General features: G+C 40.5%; 1 protein-coding gene across 8 annotated transcripts in view; it reads right to left on the bottom strand.

Annotated features, from left to right (window-relative positions):
• INPP4B (inositol polyphosphate-4-phosphatase type II B) overlaps positions 1-26,842 on the bottom strand; it is an 851,608-nt gene that overhangs the window by 110,583 nt on the left and 714,183 nt on the right. For all 8 annotated transcript variants that reach the window (XM_077476952.1, XM_077476955.1, XM_077476953.1 and 5 more), the window contains 2 exons: positions 16,487-16,696; positions 4,574-4,712 (listed from right to left, as the gene is read on the bottom strand). In XM_077476952.1, the coding sequence (XP_077333078.1) occupies positions 4,574-4,712; positions 16,487-16,696 (349 nt within the window). The remainder of the gene's footprint in view (positions 1-4,573; positions 4,713-16,486; positions 16,697-26,842) is intronic.

Here is a 26,842-nt window from a genome sequence, read left to right on the forward strand (position 1 = left end):
CTTTATGTAAGAAGGATACACTATAAACACATATAGTCATTTGGCTCACTAGGATTTCCTACCTTTATAATTTTAATATTGCAATATAATTAAATTTTTATCACTTATATCTGAAGGGCTACTTATATAGTTTATGCCCACTACCTACCTCAGGTACAATATATTCTGGGCACACCACAGCGGAGGGATGTACATAAAGGGTGTAGGTAGGAAGTGAGTATGCACTAGTACCAAAGGGGTCTTTTGTCAGAAATCCTGTCCTTCTTAGCTTTGGGTTGCTATCTCCTTCACAATATTATAGGCTGGTAATGTGATGTGTGGATAGGCTATTTTCATTGTTTACACACTGCCACGAGCAGTGGGAAATATAATTTGGATATCATATAGATAAAATAGTCATTCAGGTATAGGTTGCGCCATAAGCCCTATAATAACAATATAAATAGCTTATTAAAGGGGGCTCCCTGATTCCGATAAGCCCCCCGCCCGCAGACCCCAAAAACCAACAGCCAGGGTTGTCGGAAAGAGGCCCTTATCCTCATCAACATGAGGACAAGGTGCTTTGGGGTGGGGGGGCTGCAGGGCCCCCCTTCCCCAAGGCACCCCCCCATGTTGAGGGCACGCGGCCTGGTACGGCTCAGTAGGGGGGAGCGCTCACTCGTCCCCACCCCCTTTCCTGATTGGCTGGGTTGTGTGCACGGATAAGGGTCTTATATGGACCTTGGGGGGACCCCCACGCCGTTTTTCGGCGTAGGGCTTCCCCTTTAAGTCCATACCAGGTGACGGGGCCAGCGACGTGTCAATCTCGCCGCCGAAGGCGGCGAGATTGACTTCCTTCGCTAGTCCCGGCTACCTGGAGCCATGTTCAACATGAACTGACTTTTCTCCATGTGCGGGAAAGTCCGTTCATTTCAAAAGTCCAGCGGACTAGCACACAGGGGGCCGGGTTGTCCGCCCGACTCGCAGTCCGGCGGACAATTTTTGAGTCAAAACTACTTTCTAAGTGCGCCGGACTTTTGGGGAAAAAAAGTCCGCTGGAGCCCACACATGGGCGGATTATCCGCCGGACCAAGTCTGCCTGATAGTCTGATCGCGTGTACGCGGCATTAGTCTCCTAAATTTCCTCATTCTTATATTCTGGCTATGCCCACTGATCCGGTCCTTCTGGGAAAAAGTATTAGATTTATTATGTCAGGTAATGGCAGTCATAGTTTTGGACTCAATATATTGCCCTTAGGCTCCCATTCCCAGGTATATTGAAAACTTTAAAAAAACGGGCTACTCGTATACTCCATGTTTTCCATTGCAGTTGCCCCACCCCAAACACACTTACTGGATACAGTTATGGAAATTAGAAAAGTTGGGGCATCTGACTGTCAAAATCTGGGATAGACTGCAAACATTTCTCATATGTTTAAGTATCAGGGGCTAAATCACACTATGGACTCCCCACTCTTCTCCACTAATTATTCTGATCATTTACATTTAACCTATATTTTTAAAATAAAGAATTTATTAATTTACTTTATGAGCTGTTTTAGTTCACACTTTTATTTCTCCCTGTCCTTACCATTTACCACGTTCTTCATCATATACAATCTCTTTCCCTATGATTACAGGTTAACATTTCAGAATGTAACACACACAACCTTGCAGATATTACTCGCAAGAAAACTTGGTGAAAGTGATCTAAACAATTCATGTCTATTTAGAGGGTCAACTGGAGTATTTCCTCTCTTGGCAGAGCAATTTCACAAAAATGTCTGCATTAATTCTAAGCGTTGAATTGTCTACCTTGCTATACTGATACACTATCAGTTGTACAGTTTACATATTGGCTTACTGCCATTGTATTGGTTTACTTTGTTAAAACTTGTAAACTTCAATAAAAAAACACAATTACAAAAAATCTAACCTCCAAGAATTTTTTTTCTAATTTTGCTCTGCACAAAGGAGTTAGCTCTAATGAATGGTAATCCTAGGTCCTGCTTGTTGGTCTGTAGCGGTCTATGATGACAGATAGTGTCATTGTGCTTCTTCCAGTGCTGCAACCGAGAATTCCGACTCTACAGTGCAGAGATCGTGATGTGTAACCACCCCTTTGTCAATTCACAAGCCTGGATCTTGTAACTACTGAGTATTGTAACTACTACTGTGTCAATTCACAAAATGTCTTGTATTCTGTGAATACAAAGCTTTCTGGGAGTCGATGTGGGGAGATGAGGGAACATCTTCACAAAAGGATTCCTGCAATGTATGGGAGCCAGAACTCTAATGCCGTGTACACATGAGCATTTTTTCAGTTGGAATAAACGCTGAAGGCTTCTTTGACGGAATTCTGCTCAAGCTGTCTTGCATACACATGGTCACACCAAAGTCGGAAATTCCGCTCGTGTGTACACAGCATTAGAGATGACATTAGCATTGGACAATAAAGTATTTATATCCCTCTTCTTCCAAGTGACAGCAGCCTTCAGCAAATAAAGTGAGTATGAGTCTCCTCAGTACACCGAAAGCAATACAAACCCAAATAAATGATGTACAAAGAACAAAGTAAATACTTTTCTCTCTCTTTGCCAGTGCCGCTGAATGTTGGTTTGATGAAGCGATATTGTCAGCCAAAGTCTCTTCAAAAACATGTCCCTTGCTAAACTCTGTGGTTCCTCCTGCCAACCATTCCAAAAAGCCATTGCTGTGGCCTGCAAGTGTGTGGGGATCAGCAGGAGGAACCGCTGAGTGCAGCAAGGGATCCAGAGATTGTCACTACAAAAAATACCTGTTTCTGAAGAATCTTTGGGCAGAGCTTCATGTTCACCAGAGCAGCATTTGGTGGTGTGGGCAAGATAAATAATGTTTACTTTGTTCTTTGCAGTTACATATTTCACAAACCGTTTTATTTAAGAGATACTTTACTTGCACATTAAAATAATCATTTCAGTACTGTACAGGGTTGTGTGCAATTAAAAAAAATCATAATCAATAGATAAACTGTCATCCAATATAATATTGGAAACTGCAAATGTTTCTGTAGGATGGGTATAATATTATTTCATGGATGGCAAAAACAGGAGCATATATTATATTTACAAGGCATTAAAACAAAGAGGTCAATGAGTTTCAAGAAACATCCTGGTGGCAATTACAGCTTAAAAGAGAAGTATGGGGTCTTTTTTTAGATTCATACTTACCTAGGTGGATGCGGCATCAGTCCGATGCTGCATCTGTCCCCCAGCGCTTCTACACTGAGAACCGAGTGATCAAACACCACCGATGGCTCGGTTCTCATAGCTCCCCGAGCAGAGTGCTGCTGACTGTCGGTCACAGCTCTCTGCCCTTCCCCCTCCTCTCCGGGCTGTGGAGGGGGGGGGGGGGGTCAGCCGGCTCAGGCTATCAGCAACTCACTGAGAGGCTGAGATGGGTGGCAGTCCAGGCACCTGGCAAATCACGACTTCCATTGTCGTGATGACGTGGCCCCTGGACCGACTTCTGTGATGTCAGCAGAGAGAAGACTTCAGCACGCTCTCTGCTGAAAATGGGTCACAGGAGTGCAAAACGAACTGCACCATAGGAGAAGTACAGCCAAACAAGCTTTGGACAAAGTTCTCTTTTAAATTAACACAATATGTTGTAAACATATATAATATCAAAGATTAAATAATTAGTCCATCTTAATGAATTCTGCCTACAATATTACAGCGTCCTCACTACATTTCTATGCACTGCTTTCCTTAGAAAAGGAGTGCTTACAATTTAAGCTGCTTTTTTCATTGCTCTCACTCAGTACTTCCTGCTATCTAAAGGATAGAGATGATAAGGCAATGGAATAAGCAGCTTAAAAAGTAAACCTTATTTTTCATAAAGGAGCATTGCATATTAAAGAGGATCTCCAGTCTCCCTCCAAAAAATGTGAATTCATTAGCTACAAGTACTGTAGCTGCTGACTTTTAATATAAGGACACTTGCTTGTCCAGGCATCCAGCGCTGTCCTCACCCGAGCCAATTCTTCAATCGGCTTCAAGTCCAGGCGCTGGTATTTTAAGTAACTGAAACTGTCAGTGAAGCCTTGCGGCTTCATATTCGACTTCCCACCATGCATGCGTGAAGTCCCCTATGCTTTGTGAATGGTCCCGCAGTCTTCTAAGACCTGTGATGTGTTTCAGAAGGCTGTGGGGGGTATAAACCAGGTACCCTCTCCCTCCCAAAAGTAGCATTTGCTTAAGCTGGGGGAGATGCAGACAAGCGGAAATATCACTTTAATGTACTGAGGCTACTGTAATATACAGGGATGTTTTTGGCAAACATCATGAAAGGAGATTATACCTTTTAAAATATGATCAAGAATAAAAGGTAAGGTTTCTGCTGCCATTTCTAAAGCATCTGAGCATTGCTAGCCTTTGTGAAATGCAAGGAGATACAATGCGATACATCATTTTCTATCAAAGACCTGTCCTCCTTGAATGCTGCCTATAGCATGAGTGCCTCTAGGAAAAGCTATTGTATTCATCCCCACCTTCTCCTTATAAGCAGACATGTTCTATTCACTGCAGCTTGTGATGTTTTTAGGATATCTTACCATTTATGTGCGACTTGATGAGATCTTCATCTGAAGAAACCACTTTGTCTTCTTTTGTGCTGTCCTCTTTTTCAAGTAGCCTGTCTGTCATGGCAATAATGCAGTTAAGGCTCTTTCCTACGTTGGCCCACACCCTATCCTGAAAAGAACATAAGCATCACAACACACACACTGGCACAATACCTACACAATGAACAGGCGAGAGAAACATAATGCGCACTGTTAGATTGACGTCTTAAAAGCTATTTTTAATGTAATAAAAAAGAATGTTAAGACAGAAAATTAGACCTTCACAACTACGAATATGTAACAAAAGCAATACTATAATTTAAAAAATCCTGTTCAAACAAAAGATCAGAATACACTCTGAAGTAAGGAGCTTCCAAAATAACTAAGGCAGGACATAGATTATGCAATTTTCTTGATTGATTCCCCCATGAACATTCAGTTGATAGGGTGAATCCTACTCATGGAGCTATTGTGTTCTCCAATTTGGGGGGTGTAGGGCGCCCGCCCTGCCGGGAGAACACAATAATTGTTGCTAGCAGCTATAGCCATAGCAAATAATGGCATGCTAAACATCTGCAATGCTGTTTGTACTCAAACAGATTGATGGATCGACTGGGCTACTATTAGGCTGCCCATATATGGAGAACATCTCAGCCAATCCCTGCTGCAGCGGCCAAGATTCAGTTCATCTATGGCTGGCTTAATTGTTCACAAATTAACTTTATCTTTAAATCCACGAGCGGCCAGCTTGTATTCCCACATCACTTCCGGTGTACCTGTCAATCAGTCCCGACGTGTAGCGCCACGGCCACCTGATCCAGTCTTCATTGATTTACTTTAGGATTGTCACTTACCCTTATCCGTTGATTATTGACTTCTAAAAGCACTATACATTGTTATTTTTAAAAACATGCTAAAACTGTAAAGCTAAAATGGATGAGTTATTTGCCATGACTTGAGTTTTAATGGTGAATTTTCCATTCGCTGCTTTAAAAGTAAAGCCCTTTATTTTAGCCAAAAAATTTTTTGATAGCTTAGTGGCTGTGGATGACTGGTCACCCATAAGAAATAAAATCCATATTCCAAGTGTTTGCTAATTAAAATGCAAGTCTAATTCCCCATGAAGGGTTGCACAGTTCTGAAAATTATAAAGGACTGTGAAATCTTTTTAAATGTAATTTTTCCTAACCTAAAAGCTAGATAATAAGAAGCCATATTGAGTAGAATGTCTATCACCTTAGTGGAAAAATTGCCATGAGATTTTGAGTGAGGTGGGAGAGAATTAGGCACATGTTCACAAAAATGTACTAAAATCTATTTATTAATTACATAGTGCTGTATAACCAATTGGGAACAGCAATAATTGTGCGTTGCCTGGCATAGTGGCCAAGTTAACAGCAAAGGTAAAACCAAATATCAATAAGTTACATTTATTATACATCCATAGAATGATAATTCATAATAAATAGCTGAATCAGTTGATACACATGAACAGTGAGAGGTAGACAAGTTATACATACATAATATAATAAAGCAATGTGTGAGCAACTATACACTCAACAAAGTTGCCGCCATTTCGACATCAGCGTCCGGTGACCTAGCCCAGTGGATTGGTAAGTGGGAGGTCTCTTTGTTGACCTCTCCTGCCAATAATAAACTCCCCCTGTTTCTACCATTTTACCAGCCAATATATACCCATTTATTTTACTATCTTTTGTTTCAGACATAATAATTATGCATCTGCCCCTGAAGAGCGAGCAGAAAGACTGCAAAACACGTAGGGCAACATTGATGCTTCTTGTACATTTATATTATTGGGTATTTTCTGTTGGGGCACCATCTATGCTCATATTTATGTTTCTGGGTATTTTTTGTTGTGTGTATCATTGCTCACACATTGCTTTATTATATTATGTATGTATAACTTGTCTACCTCTCACTATTCATGTGTATCAACTGATTCAGCTATTTATCATGAATTATCATTCTATGGATGTATATTAAATGTAATTTATTGATATTTGGTTTTACCTTTGCTGTTAACTTGGCCACTATGCCGGGCAACACACAATTATTGCTGTTCCCAATTGGTTATACAGCACTATGTAATTAATAAATTGATTTTATTAAATTTTTGTGAACATGTGCCTAATTCTCTCCCACCTCACTCAAGTCCCAGGGCGATTTTTTCTTATCGTGTATTTCAGGGATGGAGGTGATAGAGTGGTCATTCCAGACCTTATTCTCCTTTTTTCCACAAGGGGGTTAAGGGCTTTTGTAAGCAAGAAGACCTAAGATCGGGATTTGTTCCTCTAATCCCATCCTAGCTTTATCACCACTAGCCTGGGCAGGCAGACTACAATACAAACATTACAGGCTATGTATTTCTGTCCTAAACTGGTATTTCAAAATAAAATGGTGCTTTAACACTGTCCATTTATGATACTGTATTAAGTTAGAAAAACACCAGAATACAATTACAGGAATAATAATAGAAAAACTGTATACGTTACATTCTATGTACACCTATAATTACATGTGTACCAGCCAAATTGAAAAAAAAAAGACAACTGTAAGCATTTCATATAAAATTAAAGCCTCATTAGAATTCCCCTTCCCAGAATCCAGCTTAGGTGCTTTGGTTTTACACTAGGTTCAGGACTGTAAATAACTCGGAAACACAAGTTAAAGATGGCAGCTCATTAGAGTCTGGAGAAGAATTGATTTCTAGGTTATTTGTAGTGTATAATTTAGAGCTTTGGTTTCCTACGCTAGCCATTGGGGATCTGGAGCAGGCAAGGTTTAGGGCTATCGCTGCTTAATGAAGCACAAGTGGGCCAGTCACATTGACTGAGCTGGTTTGCTGAACAATAAAATAGAAAAGAGGGAACAGCTAGGAACAAACTGTAACTGAAGAATACAAGTGGCAGAAAACAATATACGATGGCAGTGTTATTTTTTTTTGGGGGGGGGGGGGAGGTCAGGTGCTGTTTCAGTTGAACTCCCACTAGAATGTATTTAACCACTTCAGCCCCAGAAGATTTGGCTGCTCAATGACCTGGCCATTTTTTGCGATACGGCACTGTGTCACTTTAATTGACAATTGCTTGGTCGTTCAACGCTGTACCCAAACAAAACTGACGTCCTTTTTTTCCCCACAAATAAAACCTTCTTTTAAAAGCATTTGATCACCTCTGTGGTTTTTAGTTTTTGCGCTATAAACAAAAGAAGAGTGACAATTTTGAAAAAAAACACAATATCTTTTACTTTTTGCTATAATAAATATCACAATTAAAAAAAACAAAAAGCATTTTTTTAATTAGTTTAGGCCGATATGTATTCTTCTACATATTTTTTTGTAAAAAAAAATACACAATAAGCGTATATTGATTGGGTTGTGCAAAAGTTATAGCGTCTACAAAATAAGGGATAGATTTATGGCATTTTTTTTTTTTTTTCTTTACTAGTAATGGCGGCGATCAGCAATTTTTATCGGGACTGCGATGTTGTGGAGGTCAAATCGAACACTTTTAACACATTTTTGGAACCAGTTCTAACTGTAGGGGGGATGGGACTGCCTAGGGGAAGAGAGAAATTTGTGTGATTACACACGCAATGTATACATGGGCTGGCTCCACTGGCAGTCTGAGTTCTGTGTTTTTCCTTTACAGCGATTTTGTGACCTCCCGTTTTTGTCCTGTTTTATTTGTCTTACCCTCCCTGTGTAAAGGATACATTTTATAATTTATGTTGCCTCTGAGCTTTATTTTGCATTTAGTTATGTTCATATAGCACAATTTATGTAATCCTTGGAAAACGTTGCACTATTTCCTTTTTCCACTCCCGCCCATAGCCCTACCCACTGCCCGTCCACAGATTATAAGAAGTTATACTCGTGCTAACTTGTAATCATTGGCTTGAAGAAGGGACCAATCAGTAGTTTCGAAACGCATCCCATTTTGATGACTATGTCCGGCTTACGGTCCACGCTGGCTGTTGTAACCTCCGGCTGACGTCATTTCAAGGATTTCCATTCCTCGTTGACTCTGACAGCGCGATCGCTTTACCAGTGTCTCCAGAGCCTTTGGCGTCCATCTGCTAGCCACCCTGGGATCTTCCGCTGCTGTATATTGACATCCCTGGAAATTCATAACATACTGGGGACCTCCCTGATGCCGGATCACCTGCTTTATGAATATATTATAGGCTCCCTTCTACTTCAGATCTTGTAAGTGTTTTTAACTCTTTTTGGGTACATTAAACGTTTTTAATTCTGCACTTAGAGGCGCCTTTTCCTTTTGTTTGTCTTTCATTTTCGATATGGAGATTAGCATGCAAAAAAAAAATGGATGATCATTCGCCCAATAATCTCATTGTGTGTTCCAGGCATTACACCCTATGATTCAGGGGAGTAGATGAGGGAGGGTCAGGGGGGGTCTGAATTCCGCCCCCACAGCAGAGTTTCTAAATGTCCCTTAAAGGGACAGTCTGTACAAAACAGTGGGCACAGTTTAATCCAGGCACTTGTGTAGCTCCATTATCAGCCAAGGTCGGAGCACTGGCAGTCCGTGTCATGCAGCTCCTTCCACCGTCCCCCACCCTCTTTTCTCCTCCCTTCAGGCTGTTTCAGATTACATCTCTTCACCATGACTCTTGCCTGCTACTGTGTGGAGCTTCATCTTTGTAACAATTATAACACAGGTGACTCTTATAACACAGCAGGGGTGATTTCTTCATCCACCTCACTTGAGGTCAGTCTTACACTTGCACTCCATATATTTTTTGTGTTCCATGTTTGTTCCATATGTTGTGTTTTCTTTTTTTTTCAAACTTTCTCAACACTTTCCCATTGCTGTGTGGTTTATATCAGCTCAGCCGAAAGCCCAACCGTATACATTGTAAATAAAAAAATCTAGTAAAAAAATTCAAGGCATCATAAGAGAGGTACTAGCGCAGTGATATAACAGGCATCTACTGCTACATGGTGCCATCTTAGTCCTTTCACATCATGCACACACAATAGGTCAATACAAAAGAGAGCCTGTGTAATTGCACCATCCTTCATTAAAGAGATACTTTAAAGGAAATCTGTCATAAATAAGTACATCTTAGAGGTGCTACTGCCAACATAGCTGCAAGTGCTGGAACTATCATTAACATCTTTTGGCTTCCCTACTTAGCAAGTACAGATATAGAATATGTATGCCTCTGGTGATGCTGGGTCACCTGATCTGTATACTTGTTCTGCATTGATGGCTCATGAAAATAGACTAACCAACCAGAGGAGTAGTATGTCAACCCAGGAGCTTGGTTTTAAAAAAGCTTACAATTACAGCTTCCATATATCTATCATGACAGGCAGTGGTGGCTGGTGCTCAAAATTTTTAAGGGGAGCACAAACAAACTGAAAAATACGGAACCCCCCATCAAATGCAGCCTCACAGTGAAGAATTGAAGAAATTGTGCCCAAATGCAGCCACTTATGCCGATCATATGTAGCCACTTTTGCCCATCATATGCAGCCATGTGTGCCCATCATATGCAGTCATGTGTGCCCATCATATGCAGCCACTGTGTCCATCATATGCAGCCACATGTGCTCATCATATGCAGCCACCTTTGCCCAAATACAGCCATTTGTGCCCATCAAATGCAGCCACTTGTGCCCATCAAATGCAGCCACTGTGCCCATCAACTGCAGCCACTTGTGCCCATCAAATTCAGCCACTTATGCCCATCATATGAAGTCACTTGTACCCATCATATGCAGCCACTGTGCCCATCATATGCAGCCACTTGTGCCCATCATACACAGCCATTGTGCCCATGAAAAAAGCCACTGTGCCAATCAAATGCAGCCACTTGTGCCCATCATATGCAGCCAATTGTGCCCAGCAAATGCAGCCACTGTGCCCATCATATGCAGCCAGTTGTGACATTTTGAAGCCTATTAGAGCCTCTGGCTCCAATCAGGTGCTTCAAAAATTACCAACCCCCGCCATAGGAATCCATGCATACAGCATCCTGAAAGGGGCCGGGCGCATTGATTGGGGGGCGGCTTCAGCGGTGCACAGGCCACCACTGATGACAGGTTTTCTTCAAGATACTGTATATCTAAACTCAAGCAGCCTTCTTGTCCCTACAGGCATTCTGTTCACCTGGTAATCCTGCCAGTAACACGCTTCATGTCCTAGAGTGACCACACTCACTGCACTGTATTTATGAAGGAGCAGAGATGTTACCCTGGGACAGGAGGACTAAATAACACCACTCCATCCCAAAGTCTCACAAAGGGGAGGTGTTCTGTAGTTCACAGGATTGAAAACACTGGGCACAGGGCAGAGGACATCACTTAATTTCTAGCAGGATCAACAGATATTTGTTTTCTTTTTTTTTGCACCCATCAGAAAAATATAACAAAACACGTTCATCGATATATATTTAACAGACCAAAAGTGAGAAAATAAGAGAAAATAATTTGTAGGGATTTAAATCTCCCTAGCATCTGGCTTAAGCTCAGAAAACTGCCAAGCTATGTAGAGGGTAAATTAATTATTGCTGTGATCAAATCACTGCACAAAGAAAAAAAAAATTTCCCTCAGCTTTAATTAGTCTTTTTTAAAGTGGAGTTCTACCCAGGATTTTTTTTTCTTTTTTAAAAGGTAATCTGTTCTATTAAACAATTTTAAACACTATAAATCCATGTTATTAATGAAATCACCACTCAATTCCCCTTTTTATTAGTTCTTACTTTTTATTTCTTCTCTGCAGAATGCTTCCATCTGTAGTGTGGGCATGTGAAGCTCACTAGCATTCTCTTCCTGGATATGGTGATGCCGGATACCCAGCATGCACCTCCCGTTCTCGGGCGTGCGCCATTTTCACAGGGAAAGGAATATTATGTTGTTGCTATAACAGCGGTTGCCTTTGCTCACGTCATTTCCGGTCTCTAAATAACAGGATTCTAGCCTTCGGCGCGGCCTTCTGACTCCTGGTAAAGATGACACACAACTCCCAGGAGCACAGATGCCGAGGGATATGACGTCAAACACCACAAGTGGCAGAATAGAAGGGACCCCATAACATTAGTGGTTACTGAGTGAGTGTAAAGTTGATTTTATAGGTGGAACTCCGCTTTAAGTTTGATATACACATACATATTATAGTTTCATTATAATTCATCACAAGGAAATCAATAATTTGCCTGAAATGCATATCAGCATCTCATAGGTGATATTATTGCAATTAACTCTGCTAAATCACCAAAGAACAATGACTTGTCGCAGAGAATTTACAACTCTTCAGATCACAGCAGTGGTGTCCTTGGGTATCTTTATGTATTAATTTCCTTCCAGACATACTGAAACTTTTGTACACGTTCATCACATATGATCAGCTCTAATCAGATGAGAAGGTTAAATACCAGAGCGATGTTATTACCTGCCAGAAATTATACATACACTGCATAGAACACTGCCCTAAACAAAGGCAAGTTACGGGTGACACGCCATTGGGCTCTGCCCTTGATCTTTTTAAACAACCTGTAAGCCGCATGCAAAAGGCTTTGCAAGTAAGCCATGCCCTTTTGCTGATAGCATAAAGATATTTAATACTTCATGGAAGTATGTGTAACACATAAAGCTAGTTCGCAAAAAAGGAAATCAGGTATTAGGGATTTTCAAAGGAAAAAAATGCTAGTTTATAACACTGGAGGTACAAGTCTGCCTACAATTACTAAAGAGCAGGAGACAAGAGAGGTATTATTCCAAGGAACTTCAAAATGAGTTGAACAGTACATCCAGACAGTTGGCAGTGCTAGCAGAATTCTTGGATGCATCAGTAATGGGATTACTACCTGAAGGTCAAAGATAATGATTTTTCAGTACACCACTTTAGTTGGGCCTCACCTGGAATATTGTATGTGGTTGTTGAGAGCTTACAAACACAAAAATATTAAAGGATATTGGTAAAATAAAAGAAATCCAAGTAGTGCTATCAAAATAGTTAAAAAATAAATAAAAAATAATCAATTTAAAGTCTTTCTGTAGCATTTCTTACTGTAACCCATAAAATGTATTTGATCCAGGTTTGTACATTACAGATGACAGTTCCATAAAAAGGGGGTAGTGATGATGAGAAATGTCATACAAAAAATGCTAAAATATATATATATATATATATACTAATCTTAGGATTTTGTGTGATAAATAAATTTTCTAAAGGTCATATGCAACAACAACAAAAAACAAGAAAAAAAAAAAAAAAAAAAACAGCATAAGCCAAATGATGATTCTGTAAATACAGATATATAAAAAATAAAAATGACCAATTAACTGCAATCATTTTCCTACTAAAAAAATTTGTCAACCAAATGCACAACGTAAGAGCTATTAAAGCCTTGCAGGGGGAGGAAATCTCCCTGTGTGGTTTACCTTCACTTCAGAAGCTCTGATGAATCACCCCATCTTCAATTACCATGGCTAAAATTAGTCCAGTATTATTCATGCTGGTCTTCAAAACAATGTTTCTCTGAGGTAATATTAGTTTTCCCTATTATATTGGAGTGAAACAGTTATCTTTGCCTTTCACAACTCGGTTTGCTTTTGACTTTCTGATCATATTAGCCTTTTACAGAATGAAAATGTCTTATTAGCAGTTTACAGACATTGGACAGCCATAGGATGCTGGAAATGTGACTTTGATAAGATCTTTGCTTTACATTTCCCATAGAAAGATAACCATATGTGTTTCTAAGCTTTTGAACATGCATACAGTATGTATTTGTTTTTGTCTCTATCCTAACACAGTGGTGTAGTGGTTAGCACTCTCACCTAGCAGTAAGAAGGGTCGCTGGTTCAAATCCCAACCACAACACTACCTGCCTGGAGTTTGCATGTTCTCCCTGTGCCTGTGTGGGTTTCCTCTAGGTACTCCGGTTTCCTCCCACAATCCAAAGACATGCAGGTAGGTTAATTGGCTTCTGTCCAAATTGGCCCTAGTATATGAATGGGGACCTTGGATTGTAGGCTCTTTGAGGGTAGGGACCGATGTGAGTGTGCAATGTACAGGGGCAATTGTAGACACTCACTCAGGTTGAACTGGATGGACTGGTGTCTTTATTTAACCTTACTAACTATGAAACTAACAAAGGATCAGCTAAAAAACAAACAAAAAAAAACTGTTTGTCCAGTAGCCACATTAGCCATCCAACAACAGTGGTCAAATAAATGTTACCATGAATTGTAGACACCCCAGTTGTATTCCAGTACTGACCAAAGGTGTGTGTGTAGACGTATTGGTTGGTGCTGATGAGGAGTCGATTGCCAGTGAGGGTTTTACATAGTTAGGCTAAAGTCCATTTAGTTCAACCAATGGAAAAAAAAAAAAATATACCCTACAGGGTAATATGATTACATTTCACTGAGTTTGGGATTGATGGGTTTCCCATTTCCACCTGAGGGACATTGACCATCGCCTTCTAGAAATTTGGATGTGTGCTGAGATTTTTAACAGGGGCTCTTCCTCCCTTTCTTCTCCTTCACAGCAGCTTTTAGCTTTAATTTCCTGGATCATCACTCTCTGGAGGTATAAGCCCTTGTACACACGGTCGGAGATTCCGACAACCAAATCTGTCGGATTTTGTCCGTCGGATTTTGTCCTAAACTGTTGCATACACACGGTCGAACAAAGTTGTCTGAAAATCCGACGTGATGACAGGTTCACGCTAGTAGCCAATAGCTTTGGTGTAGGAATTTGATCTGAGCATGCGTGGCACTTTGTCCGATCGGAATTCTCTACACATGATCGGCGTATGTCCGATCGGAGCATTTTGTCAGAAAATTTTACCAACAAGTTGGAAAACTTGGTCCATGGGATACTCCGACGGAAACAGTCCGATGTAGACCACACACAGTTGGAATATCTGACAAAACGGTCCGATTGGACACATTCCGTCGGACTCTCCGACCGCGTGTACAAGGGCTTAGACTTATCTGTTAATATCCAGTTATATTTTGTGCATTTAAGAATGCATCTTCTTTTTTAAACAATTAACTGAGCTGGCCAGGACTAGTTCATGAGGGAGTCTATTCTACATTTTCCCAGCTCTTGCTGTGAAAAATCATTTCCATAGGTAAAGGTTAAGCCTTTTTTTTCTCCAGAAGAAAAGAGTGTCCCTTTATCCTCTGATTTGTCCATATTGAGTAACTCTAGTGAATGCAGTTTACTATATGGACCATTTAAGTATTCACACACAGTGATCATATACCCCTTAATCACCACTTCTCAAGGGAGAATACATTTAGTTCAGATAATCTTTCTTCATAATTGAGCCCTTCCATGTACATTATCAGTTTGTGACCGGATGCACAAAACTGAACTGCATATTCCACATGAGGAGTTACTAATGCTTTGTAGAGGGGCAAATTATGTATCTCCCTCTGGAGTCTATACCGCTTTTAACACAAGAATCTTGCTAGCTTTAGAAGCTGCAGCTTGGCATTGGATGCTATTATTACATTTATGATCTACCAGAATGCCAAGATCCTTCTTCACTATTGACTCCCTCAGTTGTACTCCCCCTAGTATATAGGATGCATGCATATTTATAGCCCCCAAATCCATAATTTTACATTTATCAACCAAAAAAAAAGGATTGCCCCATAGTTGCCCAATCAATAAATACATTGAGGTTAGCTTGTAATTTGGACCATCCTATAGGGACGTAATTCCACTGCCTACCCATAGCTTGGTGTCATTTGAAAATAGAGAAATGGAACATTCAATCCTAAACTCTATATCAATTATAAATAGGTTAAAAAGTAAGGTTCACAAGACTTGGAGTACACCACTAATAACATTAGACCAGTAATAGCAAACCTTGGCACCCCAGATGTTTTGGAACTACATTTCCCATGATGTTCATGCACTCTGCAGTGTAGTCGAGCATCATGGGAAATGTAGTTCCAAAACATCTGGGTGCCAAGGTTCGCCATCACTGCCTTAGACCATTCAAAATACGAATCAATAATCACTACTTTCTGAATTTGGTCTTTTAGATTTACAAAACGAATGGCTTAGCAGTAAAGGAAATTGTTTTTTGGGGGGATATGTGTAATATGTGAAACAATTTTCAAATAAATAATATGTATATGTAAATCCTAACAATAAACATCTCTTATTTGCTCCCTTGTGCTTTGTAAAGTATATCATTAAAAGCATTTAGTCATATCAATTCCATAAGTAAAAAAAACAAAAGTGCTGCTCTGCATCTTGCATTCTTCTCCCAAGTGTTTCTATAAGCTCTGCTTAGTTCATTTCTGTAAACTACAATATGTCTGTCCCTATGTTATGAAAATGAGGTTAGTGGGAGGTGTTTTGTAGTTCTGATGTCCTAAGATGAAAATGATGCTGCTTGATATAGACAGTACAGTGAGTAAGTGAGCATTGTCACCCAAGGACAGGAAATGTGTTCCTGGCAGGATCATCAGGTGAAGATAAAGTTAAGAAACCTGCAAAAAGGAAACCAATGCTATAACATCTAATCATTGTTAGGCTGCACTATATTACATTTTTGTTGTCAAGTTTAGATACCCGTTAAGTCCTTAAATGGGTTAGGATGTCTGAAATGGTGCAGGTAGCTTTTTCTAAGTTCGATTTTGCACTAAGGTTATATTAAGGGTAGCAAGTTATATAGGAAGACATACTAGTATAGCAAGCACATCATATATATTCTACACTCAAAACCACAAATAATAATGCTAAAGTTTTACTGCCTCATTGGTTCTGCTATTTACATCCCTTCAAAGCATCATTACAGCAGATTATAACACACCAACAGGTACAACGTGGACTTAAAGTCCCTATTCCGTTATCCATATAGGACGATGAATGAGGGGTACTTACCCATTCTTCCTCATCATATTCAGAGTGGTGAGGTATAGAATCTTGTCTTGTTATAGGATTCACAGGCTCCTGACCCTGAAGATCATTCTCATCAGTGCTTATCTTCGGATCTGTGAGCTTCTTATTTGCACAGCCTGGCCGAGCAGTGTACAGTGCCAGAAGAGCATTGCTTACCAGCTGGTCCTTAAATGAATGGACAAATAACTCTGTCTGTAGCGTGGAAAAAAAAGAAAAATAAAATAGCATCTTATGTCAAGTGTGGGCTTCAGCAAATATTTACTCAGTTCTGTCACACTTATTTCCATGCCAAATGCTTTATTAACTAGTTTGAATCCTGCGCACACACAAAAGGCAAGAGTCCCCATCGTAAAACTTCATTTGTGGTCAAATGAAATGGCTATGTTTCAGTGTACTGTTTACGATGAAGTCAGGGCTCATAACTTAAGAAAGAAAAATAGATGTAAAATCATTTTGCTTTAAAGACAGCCATTAACATTTCACTTAACAGTTTTACTACCCAGATGGGATTGTATAAACTGTCATATGGCTTGAAATAAAACGTCGGTCTGAAAATTATCTAAAGGAACAGAAATATGCATTTGATTGCAGTGTGCTATCGGAAAGGAAGGGGTGGATTTGACTGGGATACGATAAAAGGTATTTAATTATTGATCACTGTAATTGCAGCCTAATTTTTCAAAGATGCTGTTAGATATGGTAGATATTGTACACCTCTGTAGATATAGTAACTTTACACTCCTTTGCAAAGGTATCTTAGTATAGATGATCTCCATAAAGGGTTCCTAAGAGCACAGGATATTAATTTGACCATAACCACATATAGAGCCTTCTGTTTCCTCTCCCAAAGTATGATTGTAAAATCATTGAATAAATCAATATATGGTTGTTACATTTTCATAATGCATCAAAATTTGATTGCATTATCATATTATCACAAATGTAGAATGATTCAACATATGGCTGCGATATCACTATACTGAAGCACAGAATGAATCAAAATGACATGGATTTCAATGCAGAAAGAAGTTTATTCATGTAGTTTATCATTTTGGTAAAACAGTACTTTTGGCCCTTGCAACCAGCAAGCATTATATCCGTGTGCGCGCGTTGATCAGTAACTGTTCATATGATGGTTGATAAGTCATTTTAAATGATGATGAATACATTATGCTAAAGGTAACCTACAATGGCAGAAACAAAGACTGCTATTGAAGACATCTTCATCTAAAGACTGGTTGTCATCCTTACTATATAATAATACTCAGGCTCACTTACCAAGGACAGGTATGATATTAAGGGCTTCTGACCTGACTCTGATCTTCATACTTCCGATGGGTGAGCAGAACAGCCAAACAACTACCATTTTCAAAGGGAAATCAGCTATAGTATCAATTTGTTCTGTGTGCTGAAAGAGGTTACTGCCATCAGGGAATACTTTTTTAATGAGGGGGTATAATTGGTCACTAACAATGTTTAGGGAGGTAGTAGATGTCAAATTAGCATTAATCTGAATGGCAGGACCCAAGGTTTCTCAGGACAACACTGCCCAAAGGATTACACTGCCTCCACTAGCTTGTTTTCTCCCTATCTGCATAATGGTGTAATCTTATCCCCAGGTAAAAAATGTATATGTACCCAGCAATCCACACTGTAATGTAAAAGAAAACATGATTCATCAGATGAGGCCACCTTTTTCCATTTCTCCGTGGTCTAGTTCTGATACTTGTGTGCCCATTACTGTGAACACTGGTCGGTATGGATATCCTGACTGATCTGCAGCGACAACGCCCCATACACAACAAACTGCGATGCCAATTTTTCTACTTTCAGCACATCAACTTTATGAACAACATGTTTACTTGCTGCCTAATATATCCCACTGACTTTCAGGTGCCATTGTAAGGAAAAAATCAATGTTATTCACTTAATCTCTCAGTTGTCATAAAGTTATGGCTGACCAATGTATTTCACCCATTTCCTTGTCCTCCTGCTCCCCAACCCCGTGCCTCCATTTTACAAAAACACATCATTGTAGGCCAGCATCTCTTCCAGGTTCCCTTTGCCGGTCCACTGATGATGTGCACACAAAATCTTGTGCATGTACATTAATCCTCCACTGATGACGTAGCACAAAATGTGAGTAAAAGACATATACATAGCAGTAAATTAAGAAAATCTTGCAATTTTCCATGAATTCTTCATTCATTGCCATGTAATTGCCCATTTCCTCACATGACATATCTTCTTTGATAAAAGCAAAGCCAAACTGCAAGATTTCCTGACAGTTAACAAAGCATTGCAAGATCTTGCAGCTTTGTAATGAGATCACCTGGGAAGGCAGTAGTGACATGATCTTCCCAGGGGATACCAATGTGGTCAGGGCTACCTTGCCACTGCCTAGAACCCAGAGGTCCTAAAGAAGGAAAAAAAAGTGGATGATTGTAGAACAGCATGTTTAGTATGTGTTGGTTATTTGGAGGGAAAATGTCCACTCTAATAACTATCAGGAATTAAAAGAGGAACTGCAAGAGACATAATCCAAACAAAGTACCTAAAAGAATAAGATGCACAACAAATGGGAACTTGTTGCATAAACATCAATACTTCTTTATGTGAAAAGATCTCACAATTACTGATGATTTTTTTCTTACTGGCTATTTGTTAACCACTTCAGCCCCGGACCAATTTTTAGCCTAAGGACCAGAGGTCTTTTTACAATTTCGCACTGCACTGCTTTAACTGGTAATTGCGCGGTCATGCAATGTTGTACCCAAACGGAATTTGCGTCCTTTTCTTCCCACAAATAGAGCTTTCTTTTGATGGTATTTGATTGCCTCTGCGATTTTTATTTTTTGCGATATAAATGGAAAAAGACTGAAAATTTTGAGAAAAAATATATTTTCTACTTTTTGTTATAAGAAAAATCGAATAAACTCAATTTTAGTCATACATTTAGGGCAAAATTTATTCAGCCACATGTCTTTAGTAAAAAAAATGTAAATAAGCATATATTTATTGGTTTGCGCAAAAGTTATAGCGTCTACAAACTAGAGTACATTTTCCGGAATTTACACAGCTTTTAATTTATGACTGCTTATCTCATTTCTTGAGGTGCTAAAATGGCAGGGCAGTGAAAACCCCCCAAATGACCCCATTTTGGAAAGTAGACACCCCAAGGAAATTGCTGAGGGGCATGTTGAGCCCATTGAATATTTTTTTTTGTCCTAAGTGATTGAATAATGACACAAAAAAAAAAAGTTTACAAAAAGTTGTCACTAAATGATATATTGCTCACACATGCCATAGTTATATGTGGAATTGCACCCCAAAATATATTCTGCTGCTTCTCCTGAGTACGAGGATACCACATATGTGGGACTTTTTGGGAGTCTAGCTGCGTACGGCACCCCGAAAACCAATCACTGCCTTCAGGGTTTCTAAGGGTGCAAATTCTTGATTTCACTCCTCACTACCTATCACAGTTTCGAAGGCCATAAAATGCCAAAATAGCACAAAACCGCCCCCAAATGACCCCATTTTGGAAAGTAGACACCCCAAGCTATTTACTGAGAGGCATGTTGAGTCCATGAGATATTTTATATTTTGCCACAAGTTGCAGGAATATTACAATTTTTTTTTGCACAAAGTTGTCACTAAATGATATATTGCACACACATGCTATGGGCATAAGTCAAATTACACCCCAAAATAAATTTTGCTGCTTCTCCCGAGTACGGGGATACCACATATGGGGGACTTTTTGGGAGCCTAGCCATGTACGGGACCCGGAAAACCAAGCACTGCCTTCCGGATTTAAATATAAAACGCTACCAAAAAAAACTGTTAGCGATCGCAGGGGTCAGGCCTGACTCTGCGATCGCTGCAGTTATGTGTTTAGTGTTTTGTAAGTGACAGTGATCGATCGATACTGCACTTGGGTGGGCTGGGCGGAGGGGCAAAGCGCAGGTGCTAGCAGGTATCTGGGCTCATCCTGCCAACAATGCATTTTTTTGGAACCCTAAACTGCTGGGGACGCTAGTATAGATCTGATCAGATCAGATATTGATCTGTTCAGATTCTATACCACTATGGGAGGTTTATGCTTTGCGCATGGGTGTTAGCGGTACTGGCACTAACCTAGCGCTGCCTGGGGCGATGCAGACCCTGACCCTAAAACCTAATTGATATCACCCGCCGGGTGATCAGGGGGTTAAACCTTTATTGGGTAATAAATGGTGGGTGCCCTGATGCTATAAAAAACAAAGTAACTAACCAGAGTCACCCGTAACACTTATACGGTGATCACTGGTGAAAGGGTTAACTAGGGGCAATCAGGGGGTTCAAATTTTTATTAGGTAGTATATGGGGGTCCCTGGCGCTATATAAAAAACCTGACGGGGAACCTAAATAACTAACTGGCTAACCAGCGTCACCAGTGACACTTATACTGTGATCGCTGGTGAAAGGGTTAACTAGGGGCAATCAGGGGGTTAAAACCATTATTGGGTAGTATATGGGGGTACCTAGCGCTATAAAAACCTGGCGGTGAACCTAAAAAAATAACTAGCTACCTAGCGACACTAATGCAGCGATCAGAAAAATGATCGCTTAGTGACACTTGCAAAAGGGGGTGAAAGGATTAACTAGGGGCAATCAGGGGGTTAAAACCATTATTGAGTAGTATATCGGGGTACCTAGCGCTATAAAAACCTGGCGGTGAACCTACAAAAATAACTAGCTACCTAGCGGCATCAGTGACACTAATGCAGCCATCAGAAAAACGATCGCTTAGTGACACTGGCAAAAGGGGGTGAAAGGGTTAACTAGGGGCAATCAGGGGGTTAAAACCATTATTGGGTAGTATATTGGGGTACCTAGCGCTATAACAACCTGGCAGTGAACCTAAAAAAATAACTAGCTACTTAGTGGCACCAGTGACTATGTGTGCCTACATGTTAGTGTAGTGTTTGGTGCAGTTACTTCACTGTTCTCCTCTTAGTCCGGTCAATAAGACCACCCCGAGGAGAATGACATCCCTTCCTCCCTGCCTGTGTTTACTATACACAGCGGGAGGAAGCTTCTCATTCACCAGGAGCGATCGAGAGGGGGTGGCCAGAAACCAACCCGCCATCCCCTCATCCCGGGTCGCTTCTGAAGCAAAACGGACTGCCGCCTCCAGCGGGAGGGGGTCCGATCGGACCCCCCACCCGCTGGAAGGCAAGCACGTACATGTACGTGCTTGTGCCTGTACATGCCATTCTGATGACGTACATTGGCATGCGGCGATCCTTAAGTGGTTAAAGTAGTGGGAGAAAAAAAAAATAATGCACAAGTTCCATTCATGGTCAAAATTGCCACAAATTTCTAGTGGGTCAGTGCCTACTGCAGGAGAATAGGAGGAAACTGTAGAAAACCTGAGCCAGACTTATGATATGACAAAAGCAAAGATGCACATGCCTTTAGGCACCACTATTAAATGAGTGCCTATTTAAATGTCCCTCCATACAAAGGTATAAACAGTATCTCACAAAAGAGAGTACACCCCTTACATTTTTGTAAATATTTTATTTTATCTTTTCATATGACAACACTGAAGAAATTGCACATGCTACAATGTAAAGTAGTGAGTGTACATTTTGTATAACAGTGTAAATTTGCGGTCCCCTCAAAATAACTCAAAACACATCCATTAATGTCTAAACCGCTGGCAACAAAAGTGAGTACACCCATAAGTGAAAATGTCCAAATTGGGCCCAATTAGCCATGTTTCCTCCCCGGTGTCATGTGACTTGTTAGTGATGCAAGGTTTCAGGTGTGAATGGGGAGAAGATGTGTTAAATTTGATGTTATCACTCTCACTCTCTCATACTGGTCACTGGAAGTTCAATAAGTCACCTCCATGCCCAAGAGGGTTAAGGCAGTGCCGGAAAATTAAGGTTGGCCACACAAAATAATTGACAATTTGGGTCTAATTTGGACATTTTCAATTAGGGGTGTACTCACTTTTGTTGTCAGCAGTTTAGATATTAATGGCTGTATTTTGAGTTACTTTGAGGGGACAGCAAATTTACACTGTCATACAAGCTGTACACTCACTACTTTACATTATAGCAAAGTGTCAATTCTTCAGTGTTGTCACATGCAAAGTTATAATAAAATAATTACAAAAATGTGTACTCACTTTTGTGAGACATTGTATGTGCCATGAGGTGAGACTTTGATGGTGGCACTTCAAAGAGGGAAGGGGTAGTTAGGATTCATGTAACCTCATTGGTGCCATAGTTGTATTTTAACTGCATGTTCTTGTTAAAGTGGATGTAAACCCACTACTCATAATAATCAACTATTGCCATCTTTCAAAAGTATATGTATATACATGCCTCCTGCATGTATCCCTACCTTTTAAAAATCACCCCATTCTGCACACCGAGCCCTGCAAATCTCCAAAATCCATGGGTGGGGCTATGTTTCAGAGCTCGGTGGGTGGAGTCGTGATGTCACTAGACTCCCCGTCCACCCCTACACTCCCCTTTGGCCAGGCAGCTTTGTAAGGACAAACCTCATGCTTGGTATGTGTGAAGTGCATCCACAGGGGACACGGAGCATGTTCTGGGTATAAGCAGAGTGCGCTCACGTCCTCCCTGTGACTAATGCACATGTGCTACACAACACAGGCTGTAGTGGAGAGCGGTGGTAATAGCTGCAAGACGCTGTGAGAGGCTGAGAGAGGGGGATGATGACGCTGAGAAAGTACACAGAATGCCTCTCTCATGCTCGCTCGTGCATGAGATAAGAAATTACCTGACGCTCACAGCAAGGGAGAGAAACAGACATCTATTTCTCTATCTGACCATTTTTATCTCACTAAAAAAGATAAAAGGACTGCTCAGCACTGGATTAACTCTTTGTGGCAAGACTGGACACAGGTGACATGAAATCCTATACTGTAGAAGGTGCAAGCATTAATTAAAAAAAAAAAAAAATTTGGGTTTACATCCACTTTAAATCACTATACTCTACTGAAACCTTTTTTTTTTTTTTTTTTTTTTTTAAAAGACACATAATCCTGATTCTGCTACTTGTTTGTATACAAATGTGTATAAATATTATAAATTTAAATTAAAGCTTTTATTTTTAAATCTGAATTTAATAAAGTGTAGTGCGTTTAGTACAATAAATTCTCAAAGCTGTAATTATTTAATATGCATTTGTTAGCTTATGATAATTTTCACATGAAAATGCTCAATTCACAAAAATAAATATAGCATTGATGTAGTTTAATTCTGTTGCTCATAAAATGAACAGCTGTTGAAAGCCTGTATTTCTCATGAATCACATTTTTTTCTCACCACCTCAAATCATGCCTTTCCCTACTCTCCTAAATAGACATATTAAAAAATATTTTTAACATCAGCCAGAAGAACAGTATTTTATGAGCCAAAACATGCGCAATAATCCTCACTTAGTATACAAAACTACAAAAATGATAATGTAATGTGATAGTAATATACACTATTTTGCCAAAAGTATTGGGACACTTGCCTTTACACGCACATGAACTTTAATGGCATCTCGGTCTTGGTCCGCAGGTTCAATTATTACTATTACTATTGCGTTAGCCCATGCGTTGCAGCTATAACAGCTTTAACTCTTCTGGGAAGGCTGTCCACAATGTTTAGGAGTGTGTCTATGGGAATGTTTGACCATTCTTCCAGAAGGACATTTGTGAAGTCAGACATTAATTAATCTCCAAGGTGTTCTATCGGGTTGAGGTCAGGACTCTGTGCAGGTCAGTCAAGTTCCTCCACCCCAAACGCCCTCACCCATGTCTTTAGGGACTTGTTTGTGCACTGGTGCGCAGTCATGTTGGAACAGGAAGGGACCATCCCCAAACTGTTCCCACAAAGTTGGGAGCATAAAATTGTCCAAAATGTCTTGGTATGCTGACACCGTCAAGAGTTCCCTTCACTGGAACTAAGGGGCCAGACAGAACCCCTGAAAAACAACCCCACACGATAATCACCACTCCACCAAATGATGTGGACCAGTGCACAAAGCAAGGTCCATAAGGACATAGATGAGCGAGTTTGGGGTGGAGGAACTTGACTGGACTGACCTCAACCAGATAGAAGCCTTGTGTATATATAATATAAATACACTTTCTGCTGAAAAGACATGTTTTTATACATACACGTACTCTGAAATCTCTGGGCACTGTTTTAGAGCTCAGCTGATGCAGCTAGTTGGACGCAATAGCCCCTGACACCATGCTTCTCATCCTACCTCTACTGTTTATTTACTGGTATTTGTTTTCACTTACTGCTTTGATGTAAGCTGTGTGGCCTCTCCCAGCTTCTCATCAGAGGTTGTGGCTCGCAGAAGCCAGAAGTAGGCATGCAGGGACAGATTCTTAATTTAGGCGGACCTAAACTCACAATGTAGTTTCAGCACTGCACTATCACCCCTCAAAATACTAACCATGTAACAGAACTAGGCTGCCTCTGTGTACAAGACACCTGGGGATTCTCAGCTTTTTCCAGATCTACGCTGTGCCTGCACCACAATGCTGCAGGTATCAGGAATCAATTAGCTACTCAGCAGCTCTGACTGGCATTTCATCTCTCTCATGAAATGCTGGTGCTCAATAACACATTGGGGCTGATTTGTGAACAGTTTGTGCCATGAGTTGTGGCGCACGCCAATGCGCAACGGCCGTTTTCGTATTCACAAAACATTTGCGCCTGTAACACAGCGCAATTCCCCATTTACTATTATCTTGCCAGTGCACGGGAGGTGGCGATCGGTGCACCACTATAGACTATGGCACACGCATTATTCAACTCAGAATTAAAAGAAGGTAGAAGTACCAATATTATGTGTTGTAAGTCGCCCCAAGTCGTGCTGTGATTCATACTCAAATCGCGTCCAAGTTGCCTCCCAAAGCCACACTGGAAATCATGTTGCCCCTGTGTGAATGGACTGTTAATGATACGGCGTGCGTTTTTATCATAATGGCATATTATTATCGCATGCGCCGGGATACTATCTGTTGTGCTTATGCATGCGCCGGTTCACACGCTCAATTAATAATTTATCTGGGGCACAAATTTAAGGTATGAACTGGCGCAGCGCATTGATCTTAGTAAATTACCCCCATTGGCTCTCCTATAATGCTTTAGATGTCTGGTTAAACTAGGGTTGCCATGTTTTCTTCAAGCCACACCTGAACACTTTAGCGGCATGGGACACTTTTGGGTAGAGTAGTAATGCGGTGCACAATTTGGCCACACCCAAACTTGGGTGTGGCCAAATTGCTCTTGCTGACATCATCACCCTGCACCCCAGTGATGCCAAACCTTCCCCCCAGACAGCCGCCCACAGCTCCTGGGTAGCAACAGATTTCTGTGTGACTTTCTTGGTTACTTGGGGAGCCAAAGTCCTATCTGAATAACGTGTCTGGGTTTCAGCCTGCCTGAAACCCAAACACGTGATTCAAAACCCAGACTGTCTGGGTGAATCCCGGACAGGTGGCAACCCTAGGTAAAATGCTAGTGTTTAAACCCAAGAGTAGTCTTCTAGCACATGAATTCTGTTAATATGCTAGCTTCACTTCTGTAACATGGCAGAATTTCTAAGTAAATCCCTTAACTGACTAATAAATGAACACTCCTAAGAAATAGGTATGCTGTTATCACTGAGCTCACACTATAAATGCTTGTTGCCTGGCTGTCATTGCCTTCAATACTTTCTCAGTTCCTGACTTACAACAAGCCTGCAGCAACTGAAGTGAGAGTATTATTGGACCTCTGATAGGTGACTCAAAGTATTGAAACCAGAAAGTTAGCAGGGTTAATGGTACTCCCACAGGAGCCGCTTGGTAGTTTGGGTTCTCTGTCCTTCTGCCTCAACTATGAGAACAACCTCAGCCCTATTGACACACTAGGTTAACCACTTGCTTACTGGGCACTTAAACCCCCCTCAGTCCCAGACCAATTTTCAGCTTTCAGCGCTGATGCACTTTGAATGACAATTGCGCGGGCATACAACACTGTACCCAAATGAAATTTTTATCATTTTTTTCCCACAAATAGAGCTTTCTTTTGGTGGTATTTAGTTACAGCTCGGAGTTTTATTTTTTGCTAAACAAACAAAAAAAGATGCAAAAAAAAAAAAATCATGTTTTAATAGTTTGTTATAAAATTTTGCAAACGGGTCATTTTTCTCCTTCATTGAAGTGCGCTGATAAGGCGGCACTGATAGGCTGCATTGGTGGGCACTGATGGGCTGCATTGGTGGGCACTGATAGGCTGCATTGGTGGGCACTGATAGGCTGCA

The sequence above is a fragment of the Lithobates pipiens genome, unplaced genomic scaffold, assembly GCF_037356315.1.
Source record: "Lithobates pipiens isolate NorthernLeopardFrog02 unplaced genomic scaffold, aLitPip1_a1.2 Scaffold_13, whole genome shotgun sequence".
Taxonomy (NCBI): Eukaryota; Metazoa; Chordata; class Amphibia; order Anura; family Ranidae; genus Lithobates; species Lithobates pipiens.